Source organism: Xyrauchen texanus, chromosome 7, assembly GCF_025860055.1.
Source record: "Xyrauchen texanus isolate HMW12.3.18 chromosome 7, RBS_HiC_50CHRs, whole genome shotgun sequence".
NCBI lineage: Eukaryota > Metazoa > Chordata > Actinopteri > Cypriniformes > Catostomidae > Xyrauchen > Xyrauchen texanus.
The window spans coordinates 41,927,226-41,944,763 of NC_068282.1; the positions used below are offsets into that span (position 1 = coordinate 41,927,226).

The 17,538-nt window shown below is 41.8% G+C and overlaps 1 protein-coding gene across 1 annotated transcript in view; it reads left to right on the forward strand.

The window, feature by feature from the left end:
• The window catches only part of LOC127646433 (potassium voltage-gated channel subfamily H member 7-like), a 107,034-nt gene that overhangs the window by 80,674 nt on the left and 8,822 nt on the right, over positions 1-17,538 (forward strand). The window contains exon 11 of the mRNA XM_052130089.1: positions 1,086-1,338. Coding sequence (XP_051986049.1) covers positions 1,086-1,338 — 253 coding nt within the window. The remainder of the gene's footprint in view (positions 1-1,085; positions 1,339-17,538) is intronic.

A 17,538-nucleotide genomic window follows, 5' to 3' on the forward strand; every position in this document is an offset into this window, starting at 1 on the left:
GTGCTAATAAACACATATTTATTGAAGAAAAAGTGTTCCTGGCAGTTGTAAACATGTCAGTCTGACAGTGTGTTAATGTGTAATATTGTCTACAAACTAATCTGATAAGCATTTTCTCTTTCTTATACGCACACATACGGACTGACTGCAACACTCTGGTAAGAGCAGGAGGTAATGTTTTGTTCACTTTAACGTATGGTTTGCTTTGGTTTTTAGCTCTGCATATCTAACCATGAGGAGTGTAGGTAATATAAAATGGTGTATTAGATAAGAATAGTCTAAATAGTAAAACCAATCAAAGTAATTAAAGTTTGGGCCATTTGAAGACTGATATTAGACCCTCTGTATTCTAAGAATCTATTCAGGAAGCTAATGGCCATGGGCACTGCAGATTGGTTGGTAGATAGGTAGATAGATAGATAGATAGATAGATAGATAGATAGATAGATAGATAGATAGATAGATAGATAGATAGATAGATAGATAGATAGATAGATAGATAGATAGATAGATAGATAGTATTCTGAGTTTTAGAGATGTGCAGAGTTTGAAAATGTTTGTTTTCAAACTAACATGACACAGTTGTCTTAAGATGCTCAGTTAAGAGTTATGTATTTGTGCTTAAATGTATGGGTCTGTTTACTATTAAAGTTTTTGTTTTCCTTGAACTGACAACACAAATCTAATTGCATACAGGAAACATATTGTTTTTTTGTACTTTTTTTTAGATGAACCAAAAAGCCTGAGGAACTTGAGAAACTGGCAATTGAAAGTGGCAATTGCATTCTCTTCCTGATGTATCATAGATCATTTTATATGAAGCAAAAGCAAATCAAAGGCAAACACAATCCAATGCCGTTGTAAAAACAAATGGAAGTGTTCCTAGATCAATTCAGACTGTGCTTCATCTTTTATGTATTTGCAGTAGAGGGAGCCAGGGCTATATTAGCATTGTATAATGTAAGCTTGATCTCATAGCTCTTAGAAATCTGCAATCATTCTGCCCTCCTCTTCTTCTCCATGGGGAACACTGTCTCTCCCTTTCTTTCTTTTCTCTCTCTCTCTCTCTCTTCCCCTCTCTGCAGGTACTGAAGGGTTTTCCAGAGTGCCTGCAGGCTGATATCTGTCTTCATCTAAATCAAAGTTTGCTCCAGAGCTGTAAGGCGTTCCGCGGAGCAACCAACGGATGCCTACGGGCACTGGCAATGCGCTTCAAGACCACCCACGCCCCGCCGGGTGATACTCTGGTGCATTGCGGGGATGTTCTCACAGCCCTCTACTTCCTTGCCAGGGGATCCATCGAGATCCTCAGGGATGACATAGTGGTGGCCATCCTGGGTGAGTGATGAGCCATCAAACACACTTTCACAGTATTAGATGCTGGTAAAACCTTCAAACCATCATGGTAATGAAATCTCATGGTGATTAGAATATTTATTCATTCATGGTTTTTCCATGACTTGAAAGGAATAGATCACCCAAAAATCAAATTCTATCATTATTTATTGTGGTGGCGGGGGCGTGGTCGAGCGTTAGTCCGGAGATAGAGAAAGCTGTAAGGGTCCACACAACTTTTAATATCTAACATCTGTTTGTAATTGCAGTAAGTAGTGGAGAGAGCGATAAAAAGGGACAATTCCAGAGACAAAGGTAGAGAGTTGAGTATGTTGAGTTGTGACTGCTGAAAAGCAAGCCTGTTGTGTGACCCCATGAGTATCATGCTGAAAAGCCATTTTGAGTATTTTTAATTAAAGTCCTACCTCTGAGTTGAAATCCTAAATTTCCCGTTTCCTCCTTTCCCACCCAACAAACCTCCTCAGCTTTTGTCTGCTACTAACCTGGTAATAGATTTGCGGAAACATGGTCTTAACGTTATCTACTAAAGACAATAATTTCAGTGCAAATCAGAACAACCTCAAATGTAACAATTTATTTACCAGGTAAAATAATACATTCATCAATTCCAATTAGACAATAAGTCAATTTAAAACATTTATCAAAATATAATGTATATGAATCACATACCTGGTAGAGAAAAACTACACACAGCAATTGTGCAGGAGATCTGACTAAAGACTCCCCGATTCCTTTGTCATCTCTCCTTAAGTACCAAACGATTTCAAATGTGTGTTTTATGTTATTCAGGGTTTGATTTACTATATAGGAGGTTGTAAGTAGACCTTTGAAACTTGTGATTGAGTAGGTTGTTAGATGTTTACAAATAATGCACCTAATCTGCATACTGCATCTGGTTTACTGGAAATAGCTCCTTTTGGGCATACACATTCTGGTGCCAGCCTTTCAAAAACACTGGACTGACTATGCCCGTATCTATTGGACGGGCATTCATGGGGATGTTCGCAGAAGGTGTGCGGCATGCCATGAATGTCAGCTGGTGAATCCACCAGCCACCCCATGAGCGCCATTGTACCCCCTTCTGTTAATCAAGGTTCCCTTCGAAAGAATTGCCATAGACCTTGTCGGGCCATTAGAGCAGATAGCAAACGCTTTGTTCTAGTTTTTGTGGATTATGCCACGTGATATCCGGAAGCAGTGTTGCAGAGGCACTCTTCAAAATAATCTCCCGAGTGGGGATTCCGAAAGAAATCCTCACAGACCAAGGAAAGACATTTATGTCACGGACACTCCGTGAACTCTACAAATTATTGGGTATTAAATCGATTCACACCAGTGTTTACCATCTGCAATCAGATGGGTTTGGTGGAGTGATTTATTAAAACCCTGAAAAATATGATTCGTACACGAGAATCATGTACACAAGAATGCTAGAAATTGGGATAAATGGCTCAAACCCCTGTTATTTGCTGTTCAAGATGTCCCACAAGCCTCCACAGGGTTTTCCCCGTTTGAGCTGCTGTATGGGTGGCACCTGCGTTGCATGCTCGTCGTCATGCAGGAAACTTGGGAGGAGGGACTTTCAAACAGTAAAAGAGAAATTCAGTACGTTCTTGATCTTACAGCAAAACTCCACACTCTGGGAAAACTAACACAGGAGAATTTGCTCCAAGCTCAGGAATGTCAGGGCCGACTGTATAACAGGGGCACTCGGCTACGGGAATTTGCACCGTGAGATAAAGTGCTCATATTACTCTCTAGATCGAGCTCCAAATTACTTGCCAAGTGGCAAGGGCCCTTTGAGGACCGAATCCCCAGACCGCACTCTGCTTACGCTCCTGCCTATCTAGATGACACATGGCAAGTGGGGGATCTCGATTATGAGGTGAAACTAACCGATAGACGGGGCGCACATCAATTATACCATCTCAACCTCCTGAAATTATGGAGAGAGCTGCGGTAGCTATGGTAGATCCAGAGAGAGCGGAGCTCAGACCGGAGGTGAACACAAAAAACAATCATGTCACCCTTGTGGAGACCACCTCTCACCATATCAAATCACAGAGGTTGCTGAGATGTAGGACTAATTTTTAGACATGCTTTCTCCTCTGCCGGGTCGTACAAACCTCATCCAGCACCACAGGTAGCCGGGGGTACTGGTACATAGCCATCCCTATTGACTGCCCAAACACACAAAAAAAATTGTTTGGGAAGAATTAGATGCAATGCTATATATGGGAGTAATAGAGGAATCCCACAGCGATTGGCCCAGACCGGTTGTTCGAGTGCCGTAGTGTGACGGGTCTATAGGAAACGGGATTATAGGAACGTCAACGCTGTTCCTAAATTTGACGTGGACACACGTTCGTCCGGAGAGAGAGAAAGCGGTAAGGGTGCACACACCTGAGCCTTATATTGTCTAACACCTGTTTCTAAATGCAGTAAGCTGAAGGGAGAGCGATGAAAGGGACCAGACACAAAAGACTGTGTTGAGTTGTGACTGCTGAAAATCAAGCCTGTTGTGTGACCCTCTGAGTATCGTGCTGAAAAGCAATTTTGAATTTGTTTAATTAAAGTCCTACCTCTGAGTTGAAATCCCAAGTTTCCCATTTCCTCCTTTTCCACCCAACAAACCTTCTCACATTTACTTACCCTCATGTAGTTCCAAAACCAAATGATTTTCTTTCTGAGAGAAACTCAGAAATTGTTTTGGGTGGGAAACGTAATTATTTATCACTAAAAAAAGTTTTAGCATGAATGCGCTCATGAATGCTCAACAGACGTCCAGATTTCACAGAAAAATTTAATTTTGGGTTGTTTCTCAACAAAACCTAGGATGCCTTCAGAAGACTTGGTATATGTCACGATCAAATCAAATAAAATCAAAATTGTATTGAAGAAAGTCAAATGAAAGTCAAATGACATTAGGGTCAGTAAATTATGTCAGAATTTTCATTATATTAGATAGTTATTCCTTTAACACAGTGCCACCATTGAATTTGCATACAGGGTTTAAAATGAACTTTTTTCCACTCCTGCCAATATCATGTGACTTTTCCATTATTTTTTTATAAAAACAATAGTTTCATTCTTATGAAAATATGATTGTTTAACTGTCATCGCAGGTCAACAAGATTGGCCAGTTTCCAGTCAATCTAAATGTATCACAAAAACAAGTCGGTAACACAACAATAAGGTTGTATTTGTCAAAATTAGCTTACTACATTTGCTAACATGAGCTAATAATAAAAAATCCTTAATAATTTTTCAGCTCTTGGTTAATGTTAATTTCAACATTTACAAATACATTTTTAAAATTAACTAACTAACTACAATTGTATTTTTATAAACAAATAGAAGCTCATTGTAAAGTGTTACCAACATATCAAAAAGACGCATTGTGATTTGGTACCTCTTTTTTTTTTCTTTGTAGTTCACTTTGAGAATATTACACACTCAGTATGTGTAATCATATTGGGAAATATAAACCTAAACTAAATTTTACTTAGGTAAAAGCTTTTAGAAGATGTGCAAGCAGTGGTGGTTCTGGCTTACTTGGTGCCCTAGGCAAGATCCGTTGTGGCACACCCCTTAACTTCCCAACCCCTACCTACATATATATTTGGCAAATTATATTAACATGTACATTATATCTACAGAACTTAAATTGCACAATTCAATTATAGAGTCAATAAATAAAGAAAATGTCAGAAAACTTACAGATTGCTGCTTGTGCTATTACACATAATTCCTAATTTAAAATGTAACCCTCCCCTCCTAGTTTTTATTGAGACAAAATCATCAGCCCAGCAATCACATGGTTGATACTTATTTTCTCAAGACCACTGAGTTGATCAGGGCTGAACTGGTAATCTGGCATACCGGACATTTTCCCAGTGGGCCGACACACTTTTGGGCTGATCAGGGAAAGAATGGCCATCTAGAGAACCGAGCGGGCCGGTGGGTTGGCTGAGAAATGCGCTGAATGGGCCGCGATAAGCTAAAATGAGCCGTCACATTATGCAGAACTGACCACAAAATGGCGCCTCGATATGCACAACAGGACAGCAAACACCCGCCCCCTCCACCCCATGGCTCAACAACTTTTGGCTCACCAACATTGCTGTGGGAAATGGGCAAAATGGCACTTGCACGCTCATCTAATTTTAATATAAACAGCTCAGAGGCTCACAGGTAATAAGATACTTAATGAAAGAAGTGATGTCCTTCATTCAAGGATATCTCTCCTGTGATGAGCTTATTAAGTTTTTATAGATGGAGAGACACCTAAATAGAGCAAAGGTGAGATAGAGACCGAATGAGAAATTAAGAGAATGAGGAAGAAGGAGAATGGGATATAATTATAAGTAGATGTGGGAAACAGAGTGACAGCGGTGTGGTACATGTTTCCCTTGTTCATTCAATTTGTGCAGTGTCACTTGGAGCGCTAGTTTAATTATAAATGTCCACATTTATTAAACTCACACCAGTGTTTACTACAGAATTCTGCTTTTGCAGTGAGGGAGCTACAGAACAGAGATTTTAATGTTTAAAGATTTAGAGATTTTCTCTAATGCTAACACACTAGAACTGAATGTATTGGCCCAGTTCCTCTAACCATTACTTCAACTCTGGAAGCAAAGACACATTTCTCAAAGTTAGTACTGTAATAGAGTTATGTGCCAACCCAGTGTCATGGGAGTGGTGGTGGTGCAGTGGGCTAAAGCACATAACTGTTAATCAGAAGGTCCCCACGGCCACCACAATTGTGTTTTTGAGCAAGGCACTTAAATCCAGGTTGCTCTGGGGGGATTGTCCCTGTAATAAGTGCACTGTAAGTCGCTTTGGATAAAAGCGTCTGTCTAATGCATAAATGTAAATGTAATGTATCATGACAAATCGTAATAATACGAGATTGCGAAATCGTTCAAGTTGGCTCACACAAAAACAAGTGACTTTTACTCCCATAAAGGGAAAGAAATAAAGAAACTAACGAGTGCTGTTATTAAAATTGTTCCTAAGTTTAACCCCTAACCCATACCTAAACCTAATCATACAATTTAGCCTCTTACCCTAACCCTAAATCTAACCATGCTTTTAAAATAAAAATAACAGGTTATTGACACACATCAGTCATTTGTTTTGCATTTCAGTGACATTTCCATTTGTGTTGGATTGGAGACAAGCTAAATTTGATGATTGTATTTATTTATTTGAAATTCTGTTGATTGGTTGGTCTCAATGGAAATAAAATATTTACCTTTTCGGATGAGCCAAGTTGTTCCATATCTTATGATTTCCCCATCTCGTACACATTATTATTAGTTGTTGTCATGTAATGTAACTGTGTGGTTCAATGTAGACAGCAAACTACCAAATTGCTCAAGTAAAATATACAGGTGAAACTCGAAAAATTAGAATATCGTGCAAAAGTTCATTAATTTCAGTAATTCAACTTAAAAGGTGAAACTAATATATTATATAGACTCATTACAAGCAAAGTAAGATATTTCAAGCCTTTATTTGATATAATTTTGATGATTATGGCTTACAGCTTATGAAAACCCCAAATTCAGAATCTCAGAAAATTAGAATATTGTGAAAAGGTTCAGTATTGTAGGCTCAAAGTGTCACACTCTAATCAGCTAAACACCTGCAAAGGGTTCCTGAGCCTTTAAATGGTCTCTCAGTCTGGTTCAGTTGAATTCACAATCATGGGGAAGACTGCTGACCTGACAGTTGTGCAGAAAACCATCATTGACACCCTCCACAAGGAGGGAAAGCCTCAAAAGGTAATTGCAAAAGAAGTTGGATGTTCCCAAAGTGCTGTATCAAAGCACATTAATAGAAAGTTAAGTGGAAGGGAAAAGTGTGGAAGAAAAAGGTGCACAAGCAGCAGGGATGACCGTAGCTTGGAGAGGATTGTCAGGAAAAGGCCATTCAAATGTGTGGGGGAGCTTCACAAGGAGTGGACAAATATCAAACGTCTTACCTGGGCTAAAGAAAAAAAGAACTGGTCTGTTGCTCAGTGGTCCAAAGTCCTCTTTTCTGATGAGAGCAAATTTTGCATCTCATTTGGAAACCAAGGTCCCCAAGAGTCTGGAGGAAGAATGGAGAGGCACACAATCCAAGATGCTTGAAGTCCAGTGTGAAGTTTCCACATTCTGTGTTGGTTTGGGGAGCCATGTCATCGGCTGGTGTTGGTCCACTGTGCTTTATTAAGTCCAGAGTCAACGCAGCCGTCTACCGGGACATTTTAGAGCACTTCATGCTTCTGTAGTCAGGTTGAAATTATTCTTTAATATAAGATATACAAGTTGAATAAATAATTACATAGTTTAATAAACAGAGGTTTAAAAGTTGATTCGTTGACCAGCCATAGAGTTATAATTTGCTCAATGAGAGAAATGCATATTTGAGTAATGTTCATGTTATACTGAATTCAGCATTTAAAATGTTAAATATTTGTTGTGTAATAATATATGTGAAAATGCTTTGAAAATGCATGTAAGAATAGGAAAAAAGAGTTTACACAAAGGTTTTGTGAATTTATTTTATTTCTGAAAAGTTTGTGAATGAGCCAATCACATTTGAGTAAAAAGGAAAAGAGAGAGTGGGGAGGGACGAAGGATGGGGGAGAGAAGCGTGATGTCTGCGGAATGAGAAATGATGTTAAGATGAATGTAATGCACCAGTTTAGTGAGAGTGTTAAACCAGGACTCTTATACGAAACGGGAATGGTGATATTTCTGTCAGTTTGAGTGGACTGCTCAGCACAAGAAGACAGAAACAAGTTTGTGTTAGCTGCTGACTAAGTGGCTAGTGCATTTTGCATAGACTTAGCTACGAAGCTAGCGGTTATCGGCCTGGCCTAGTTAAGCCTGTGTGAAGCTGCGAGACCGTCTGCGGACAAAGACCCTGACGGAGCCGGATAGCATTACCGAGTGCGGACTTTGCCGAGATCGTCAGCGTTGTGAGTTTCAACTCTGTGAATCTTCTCTTCAATGACCTATTCTTCATCGTGGATCTTCTCGTGATATCTCCTGCTGTTGTCGCCTGTCAGCCTGTGCGCGTGAGGCAACAATTCCCATTGAGTGTACAGGTATTCATTTGTTTTGGCCTGCGTGGTCGATCCGCCATGTTGCTAAAGGCTACCACGTACCCGAGCTACATACAGGCCTGCATCATTTGAACATTTGAAGGGTATTTCAAATTAGTCTAGGTTATTGCCGGCTATTTTATTTTCTTGGGCCCTTATGTTTTGAATGTGAATTTGAGTGCATTTGTGATCTGAAAAGTTATTTTTTGCCAGATACATTTAACTAATAATTTACTTTTTCTAAATAAATCTTTTATATTGTTTTTTATATAACAGTTGTTGTTAGTGACTATTTTGATATATTAAGTTAAATAAGAAAGAGTGTTTTTGGGTTAAATGTGGAAGGTGTATAAGGACAAATGTAATTTCTAGATATTTCATATTAGAGTGTGAATATTAATACTTAAATGGTGATTTAAAGGAAAAGAGTATTTCATACAATAAGTTAGCAATTACATACACACAAGTTAAGCACTAATAAGTTTATTAGAGAAATCCCACTTATTTGATTAATTGGATAGAAGTTTTAAAGAACTCAGGATAGCCACCTCTCACTATAGTTATACACGCTAGAGAGGCGCTACATAAAATGGAGGCACCGCTGGGATAATAGTGTGGGTTCTCTATTATTATTTTTTTTTTCCTATTTACAACTGAAAATTAGCATTCTGAAACTTTTAATAGAGCTAACTTATAAACCAATATGGAGCGCATAAAACAGTTAGCATCAGAATTAAAGGGATGGTGTCGTGGCGAGGCATTAGAGGAGGCTCATGCAGTCATGGTGCTCATTCGAGAAGATGTAGACACAAGTGTAATTGAAGAGACAATGCAAACAGTGAAGTGTTTGGGACGTGTGCGAGTCAGAGGCCGCATCTTCAACAGCCAACAAAACCGATATTTGGTCTTGTGTGAATGTAAGGAAGTAGTAAAAGGCGAAATAATTCCCTTTGAAGTGTCTCCTATTGAAGGTGGAGGGCCGTGGTCTCTTATCATAGCAGATGAAGCATCACGAGGCAGTACACAATTTCTGATGTCCGAATCGCAACAAGCTCCAGGTACGCATGTTGAAGACCTTCGCACATTGTTTCCAGAAGATGAGGCTGCTGCCAAGTCAACAGAGGCCATTCTGCGAGCTGTGAGTGATTTACTTGACAAGACGTCAAAGTCCTCAAGTGAGCATGGAAGCTATCGCCGCCTACGAACTTTCTCTGGGTTGTTGCCCACCCCAGCTGGAGAAGAGCAGTTTGACCACTGGTTGGGTCAAGCACGGCTCATGGTGGAAGAGAGTGATTGCTCTCACAAAGAGAAGAGGCGGAGACTGATGGAAAGTCTTAGAGGCCCGGCGCTTGACATTGTAAAAGCAGCACGAGCCAGTGATCCTGATGTGAGCCCCGAAGACTGCTTAGAGGCCCTTGAGCATGCTTTTGGGACAGCAGAATCAGGAGAAGAGTTGTATTTTGCCTTTCGTTTACTGCAGCAACAACCAGGTGAGAAGCTGTCTGACTTCCTCAGACGACTCGAACAGTCGCTGAATAGAGTTGTGCAGAGAGATGGTCTTCCCCTTGGGTGTGCAGATAAAGCAAGGCTCGAACAGTTGTTGCGTGGTGCGATAGCCTCGGATATGATGTTAGTTAACCTTCGTCTGAGAGAGAGGAAAGCCACACCCCCAACCTTTCTCCAGCTGTTAAAGGAGATACGCACAGAAGAGGGATTTGAGGCCTCACGAAAGAAGATTACTCCTGTCATGCAAAGTGGAAATGTAAGGCAGAATGCTGATGTGAGACAAACTGAAATTCAGAACTTGAAGGCTGAGATCAAAGAACTCAAGGCCTTGGTTGCTGCTGTCGTTTCTAAGCAATCACAAGACACGTCAGTTAGCAGTGAGAAAATTCCCCCAAATGTAGAGTACAGTGAGTGCAGTTCGGACAGTGAGATAGCAGCTTTGAAAAAACAAATGAAGCGCTTGCAGCAGAAAGTCACAAATAAAGTAGCTGAACCTCAAGCTGCTGTTTCAGCTGTGAATGCAACAAACCCAGTAGTCAGCTCCCCGCAAAGATCATTCAAAGTATCGGAGGAACACTTCTGTTATCGATGTGGTGAGAGTGGGCATTTTGCAAGGAAGTGTCAAAACTCAGAAAACCAGGCTAAAGTTATCAAGAGACTTATACAAGCTCTGAAGCTGTCCAAGAACAACCAGCCATCAAGTGATGCCACCGCTAATGCAGTTAACTGTTCTGTTAAGAAAAGTACCGCTGACATGTCTGAGAGTGTGCTTATTCCTGATGGGTTAGTTGGGCCGCCTAGCCTGGTGCTGCTGAAGGTTAATGGACAACCCTGCACTGCTTTGTTAGATAGTGGCTCCCAGGTGACGATTATTTTTGAACCCTGGTACCAGAAGTACTTGTCTGATATGCCCATTCAGCCAGTGTCTGGCCTTGCCCTGTGGGGTTTAAGCGAGTCTGGAGCTAGCTACCCTTACCGTGGCTACGTGGTAGTTGATATGGAGTATCCAGCGGAAGTGTTAGGAACCAGCCAGACTGTAACTGTCCTAGCTCTCATATGTCCAAACCCCAGGGCTGAAAATTATTCCAAAGCTGAAGATGAGATGGCTGTCATTGTGGGCACCAATGCGAGCCATGTTAGACGCTTGGTGGATCAATGCAAAGACAATGGCATTGATGTCACTCGAACACTAGGCCTTCGTGTTTGTGTCAAGGAAGATCAACCTGCACTCAAGGGTGTTGCTGTCCCGGTCCATGATGATGAAGCTGGCCGTGTGAGATGGATGGGTCCAGGCCCTTTGGTCTTAACCCCAGATGGTGATGCTCCGGTTGTGTGCAAGGTCGAGTTGAAGAAGCCTGTTGCTCAAGAAATCCTGATGATAGACTCATCACCTGCAGCCTCCTTACCTGCTGATGTGATGCTTCATCCCATGGTTGTTCCCAGTGGAGCATTGGATGTCAACAGCTTGAGAATACTACTCAAGAATGTATCTTCAAGAGAAACTTCCATACCTGTGGGAACAGTGATTGGATGTGTGTATCACATTGATTCAGTTGCGACTATTCCCCCTAAGGAGATTGTTTCCTCTCATCAAAGTCAGAGCATGATCAACTTTGGTGACTCTCCTATCTCAGAACAATGGAAGAACAGATTATGTAAGAAACTGGCTCAGAAGTCTCATGTCTTCTCAATGCAAGAGTGGGACGTGGGATTAGCACGAGGAGTAGAGCACAGAATCCGACTTTCTGATTCCCGGCCTTTCCGTCAACGATCACGCCGGCTGGCCCCTGCAGATATCGAAGATGTGAGAAAGCATCTACAGGAAATGCTGCAGGCAGGGATCATAACAGAGTCGCGAAGCCCATATGCATCCCCAATAGTTGTAGTCAGAAAGAAGACCGGGGCTATTAGGATGTGCATAGATTACAGACTGTTGAATAGCCGAACCATACCTGACCAGTATACAACTCCATGCATTGAAGATGCACTGAATGCGTTAACAGGGAGCCAGTGGTTCTCTGTACTGGATTTGCGTTCAGGCTACTACCAGATAGCTATGTCCGAAGAGGACAAGGAGAAAACGGCGTTCATTTGCCCGTTAGGGTTCTTTCAGTTCGAACGAATGCCGCAAGGCATTACCGGGGCACCAGCAACCTTTCAAAGGTTGATGGAAAAGGCAGTGGGTGACATGAACCTCCTACAAGTGCTCGTGTACCTTGACTACGTGATAGTGTTTGGAAAAACTCTCGAGGAACACGAAGAGAGACTGCTCAAGGTTCTAGATCGTCTCGGTGAAGTTGGGCTGAAACTCTCAGTTGACAAGTGTCAGATCTGTCTGCCGAGGGTCAAGTACCTGGGGCACATTGTGTCTGCAGATGGCGTTGCCCCAGATCCAAACAAGATTGAGGCTGTCACTACCTGGCCAATGCCAACAAACCTGAAGACGTTACAATCTTTCCTAGGGTTTTGTGGTTATTACCGCCGATTCATTCAGAACTATTCTGCAATCGTTAGACCACTGACTGAACTCACGAAGGGATATGCTCCAACTCAAAAGAGAAATAAATATGCTCAAGATGTGAACAAAGTCTACTTGAAAGAATCAGAACCTTTTGGGGAAAGATGGGACAAAGCCTGCACCAAAGCGTTTCATCACATATTTCACTGTCTGACACATGCGCCTGTTCTGGCATTTGCCAATCCACAGAATCCATACATCCTGCATGTGGACGCAAGCTTGAAAGGTCTGGGCGCTGTCCTTTACCAAGAACACACTGAAGGCCTGAGACCAGTTGCCTTTGCAAGCAGAAAACTCAGCTCTGCAGAGAGAAACTACCCAATACATCAGCTTGAATTCTTGTCCCTCAAGTGGGCAGTAGTCGACAAATTCCACGACGATCTGTATGGGGCAAGATTCACTGTACGTACTGATAACAACCCGCTTACGTACGTGCTGTCCACAGCCAAGCTCAATGCGGTGGGCCATCGCTGGCTAGCTGCCTTATCGACATACGAGTTCGATGTGCAGTATCGCCCAGGCCGACAGAACATTGATGCAGACCTGTTGTCAAGGAACATGCCAGAAGAGGATGACGATGGCTGGGTGACTATACCTCAGTCTGGAGTGAAGACCATCTGCCAGAGAGTTGGCATCCCAGAGTTCGCACGCAGTACACCAGTCTGTGTTGCTCAGCTTGGAGCATCCCCCCACTGTGTTCCTGACCTGTATGCGTTTCCAACACACATGGAGTTAAAGTCACTGGAACTCATGTCCAAACAGAATCTCAGAAAGGCTCAGGAAGAGGATGAAGCCATTGGACCGGCCATACAAGCCGTCAAGCATGGGCGCTGGCCAGAGGATGTGAACGGGAGTCCTGAGTTGTCCAGATTGAAAAGAGAAGCTGGGAAGCTGTCAATGCAAGATGGATTGCTGTACCGGTGCAGCCGGAGACCATCTGGAGATGGGGTCAGTCAACTCATCCTGCCAAGAGAGTTCCGGGAGATGGTTATGCAGGCCATGCATGATGACCTGGGGCACCTGGGACAAGAAAGAACTGTTGACCTGCTCCGAAGTCGATTCTTTTGGCCTAGGATGTCGATGCATGTGGAAGAATACATCAAGAACTGTGGAGAGTGTGTCACTCACAAGACGCCTATACAGAGAGCTGCTCCATTGCATCAGATCATAAGCCAAGGGCCTATGGATTTAGTGTGCATGGACTTTCTTTCCATGGAGCCTGACTCCAAAGGCATAAGCAACGTGTTAGTGGTCACAGATCATTTCACGAGATACGCTCAGGCTTTCCCAACAAAAAGCCAGAAGGCCCATGTTGTGGCAAAGGTCTTGATTGAGAAATATTTCATACATTATGGACTGCCTTCTAGGATCCATTCGGATCAAGGAAGAGATTTCGAAAGCCGCTTGATCCGAGAGCTGTTGACCTTGATGGGGATACTCAAGTCGCGGACCACACCGTATCATCCGCAAGGAGACCCGCAGCCAGAAAGTTTCAACAGAACTCTGCTCTCAATGTTAGGTACGTTAAGCCGGGAGAAGAAGCGTACGTGGAGCCAACATGTGCCTTACTTGGTTCATACGTACAACAGCACAAAGTGTGATGCCACAGGGTACTCGCCTTACCATTTAATGTTTGGCCGAGAGGCGAGACTTCCTGTTGATTTGTGTTTTGGAACGTCCCCAGATGGCATAGAAGATGCGTCTCACACCCGATATGTCACAAAGCTGAAGGAAGACTTGAAGCAAGCATATAAGCTAGCCTCTGATGCTGCAGACAAACGGCATCAGAGAAACAAGAGGTTGTATGATCGCCGAGTTACCTTTCAGTCCATAGACATTGGCGACAGAGTACTGCTCCGGAATTTAGGCCTGAGAGGCAAGCACAAACTAGAAAGTAAGTGGAGCCCTGACCCATATGTTGTTGTTGGAAAGATGCCAAACCTACCTGTGTTCAAAATCAAACGGGAGGATGGAAGGCTAGGGAAAAAAACTATGCACAGAGACCACCTTCTTCCTATTGGACAGCTTGTGAGAATGCCACACTTAGACCAGTATGCTGATCCACCTGCCAGACCTAAGACCAGAGCAGACACTCGCAAGAAAAGTCAAAGAGACTTGAGACCAGAGAATCGAGCGTTACAGGAGTTTTCTGATTCGTCCTCTGACATGGAGTATTATGTCACTCAACGTGTCACTCGGAGAGAGCCTGTCCCAAGGGTGCTAAAAACTGCCAGGCCAGTAATTGACTTAGAAGATGACCCTGAAACAGAACATGAAAATTACCCTAAAGCTGAACCTGTTCATGAAAATGATTCAGACCCAGACAATGTTGACCACCACTTTGAACCGGAATCTGAGGATAAGGAGTGTGATCAGGAAGTAGCTCTGGAAGAGACCAGTGAAGCTGGATCAGAGTCTGACCCTCAAGAAGTATCTGAGGTCCAGGAGGATAGAATGCAGCCCAGATCTGAGCCTAGACCTAAGAGAACTGCCAAGCCAACTATTAGACTTACCTATGATGAGCCTGGTAGATCAAGAGATCAGCCTCTAACCATTGTACACAGAGGGATAGTCATTAAAATAGGAAAACACTAGAACAATAGTTATTATGCCCTTAGGACTCCTATGTTAGTTTATTAGTGTCTGATGAGGACAAACAGACATTTAAAAGGGGGAGGGTGTAGCCAGGTTGAAATTATTCTTTAATATAAGATATACAAGTTGAATAAATAATTTCATAGTTTAATAAACAGAGGTTTAAAAGTTGATTCGTTGACCAGCCATAGAGTTATAATTTGCTCAATGAGAGAAATGCATATTTGAGTAATGTTCATGTTATACTGAATTCAGCATTTAAAATGTTAAATATTTGTTGTGTAATAATATATGTGAAAATGCTTTGAAAATGCATGTAAGAATAGGAAAAAAAGAGTTTACACAAAGGTTTTGTGAATTTATTTTATTTCTGAAAAGTTTGTGAATGAGCCAATCACATTTGAGTAAAAAGGAAAAGAGAGAGTGGGGAGGGACGAAGGATGGGGGGAGAGAAGCGTGATGTCTGCGGAATGAGAAATGATGTTAAGATGAATGTAATGCACCAGTTTAGTGAGAGTGTTAAACCAGGACTCTTATACGAAACGGGAATGGTGATATTTCTGTCAGTTTGAGTGGACTGCTCAGCACAAGAAGACAGAAACAAGTTTGTGTTAGCTGCTGACTAAGTGGCTAGTGCATTTTGCATAGACTTAGCTACGAAGCTAGCGGTTATCGGCCTGGCCTAGTTAAGCCTGTGTGAAGCTGCGAGACCGTCTGCGGACAAAGACCCTGACGGAGCCGGATAGCGTTACCGAGTGCGGACTTTGCCGAGATCGTCAGCGGTGTGAGTTTCAACTCTGTGAATCTTCTCTTCAACGACCTATTCTTCATCGTGGATCTTCTCGTCATATCTCCTGCTGTTGTCGCCTGTCAGCCTGTGCGCGTGAGGCAACAATTCCCATTGAGTGTACAGGTATGCATTTGTTTTGGCCTGCGTGGTCGATCGGCCATGTTGCTAAAGGCTACCACGTACCCGAGCTACATACAGGCCTGCATCATTTGAACATTTGAAGGGTATTTCAAATTAGTCTAGGTTATTGCCGGCTATTTTATTTTCTTGGGCCCTTATGTTTTGAACGTGAATTTGAGTGCATTTGTGATCTGAAAAGTTATTTTTTGCCAGATACATTTAACTAATAATTTACTTTTTCTAAATAAATCTTTTATATTGTTTTTTATATAACAGTTGTTGTTAGTGACTATTTTGATATATTAAGTTAAATAAGAAAGAGTGTTTTGGGGTTAAATGTGGAAGGTGTATAAGGACAAAAGTAATTTCTAGATATTTCATATTAGAGTGTGAATATTAATACTTAAATGGTGATTTAAAGGAAAAGAGTATTTCATACAATAAGTTAGTAATTACATACACACAAGTTAAGCACTAATAAGTTTATTAGAGAAATCCCACTTATTTGATTAATTGGATAGAAGTTTTAAAGAACTCAGGATAGCCACCTCTCACTATAGTTATACACGCTAGAGAGGCGCTACACTTCCTTCAGCAGACAAGCTTTATGGAGATGCTGACTTCATTTTCCAGCAGGACTTGGCACCTGCCCACACTGCCAAAAGTACCAAAACCTGGTTCAATGACCATGGTATTACTGTGCTTGATTAGCCAGCAAACTCGCCTGACCTGAACCCCATAGAGAATCTATGGGGCATTGCCAAGAGAAAGATGAGAGACATGAGACCAAACAATGCAGAAGAGCTGAAGGCCACTATTGAAGCATCTTGGTCTTCCATAACACCTCAGCAGTGCCACAGGCTGATAGCATCCATGCCATGCCGCATTGAGGCAGTAATTAATGCAAAAGGGGCCCAAACCAAGTACTGAGTACATATGCATGATTATACTTTTCAGAGGGCCGACATTTCTGTATTTAAAATCCTTTTTTTATTGATTTCATGTAATATTCTAATTTTCTGAGATTCTGAATTTGGGGTTTTCATAAGCTGTAAGCCATAATCATCAAAATTATATCAAATAAAGGCTTGAAATATCTTACTTTGCTTGTAATGAGTCTATATAATATAATAGTTTCACCTTTTAAGTTGAATTACTGAAATTAATGAACTTTTGCACGATATTCTAATTTTTCGAGTTTCACCTGTAATTTCTTCTACCATGGCTCTGTAGATTAAAAAAGGGATGCAGGGAACTCACACATATGTTCAGAGTATCTAGCCATACCAGTGCAGCAGGCAGGGTAAACCGGATTTATATGGTTCATCTCTCTTCCTACGCAGGCTGGCTTGAACAGAATAAGGCCAGCGGAAGAAAAAGACAAACACATGCACATACACATACACTCATTCAACTCAGCAGAAATTATCTGCACAAAATTGCTGAGAGAAGCTTTCCCCATTTCTTACAAGTGTTTTTAGGTCTCTGGAGAAGAACTTACAGTGTCAGTAAGAATCTATTGTATTACGACAGTGCTGCAGATGGACACTTCAT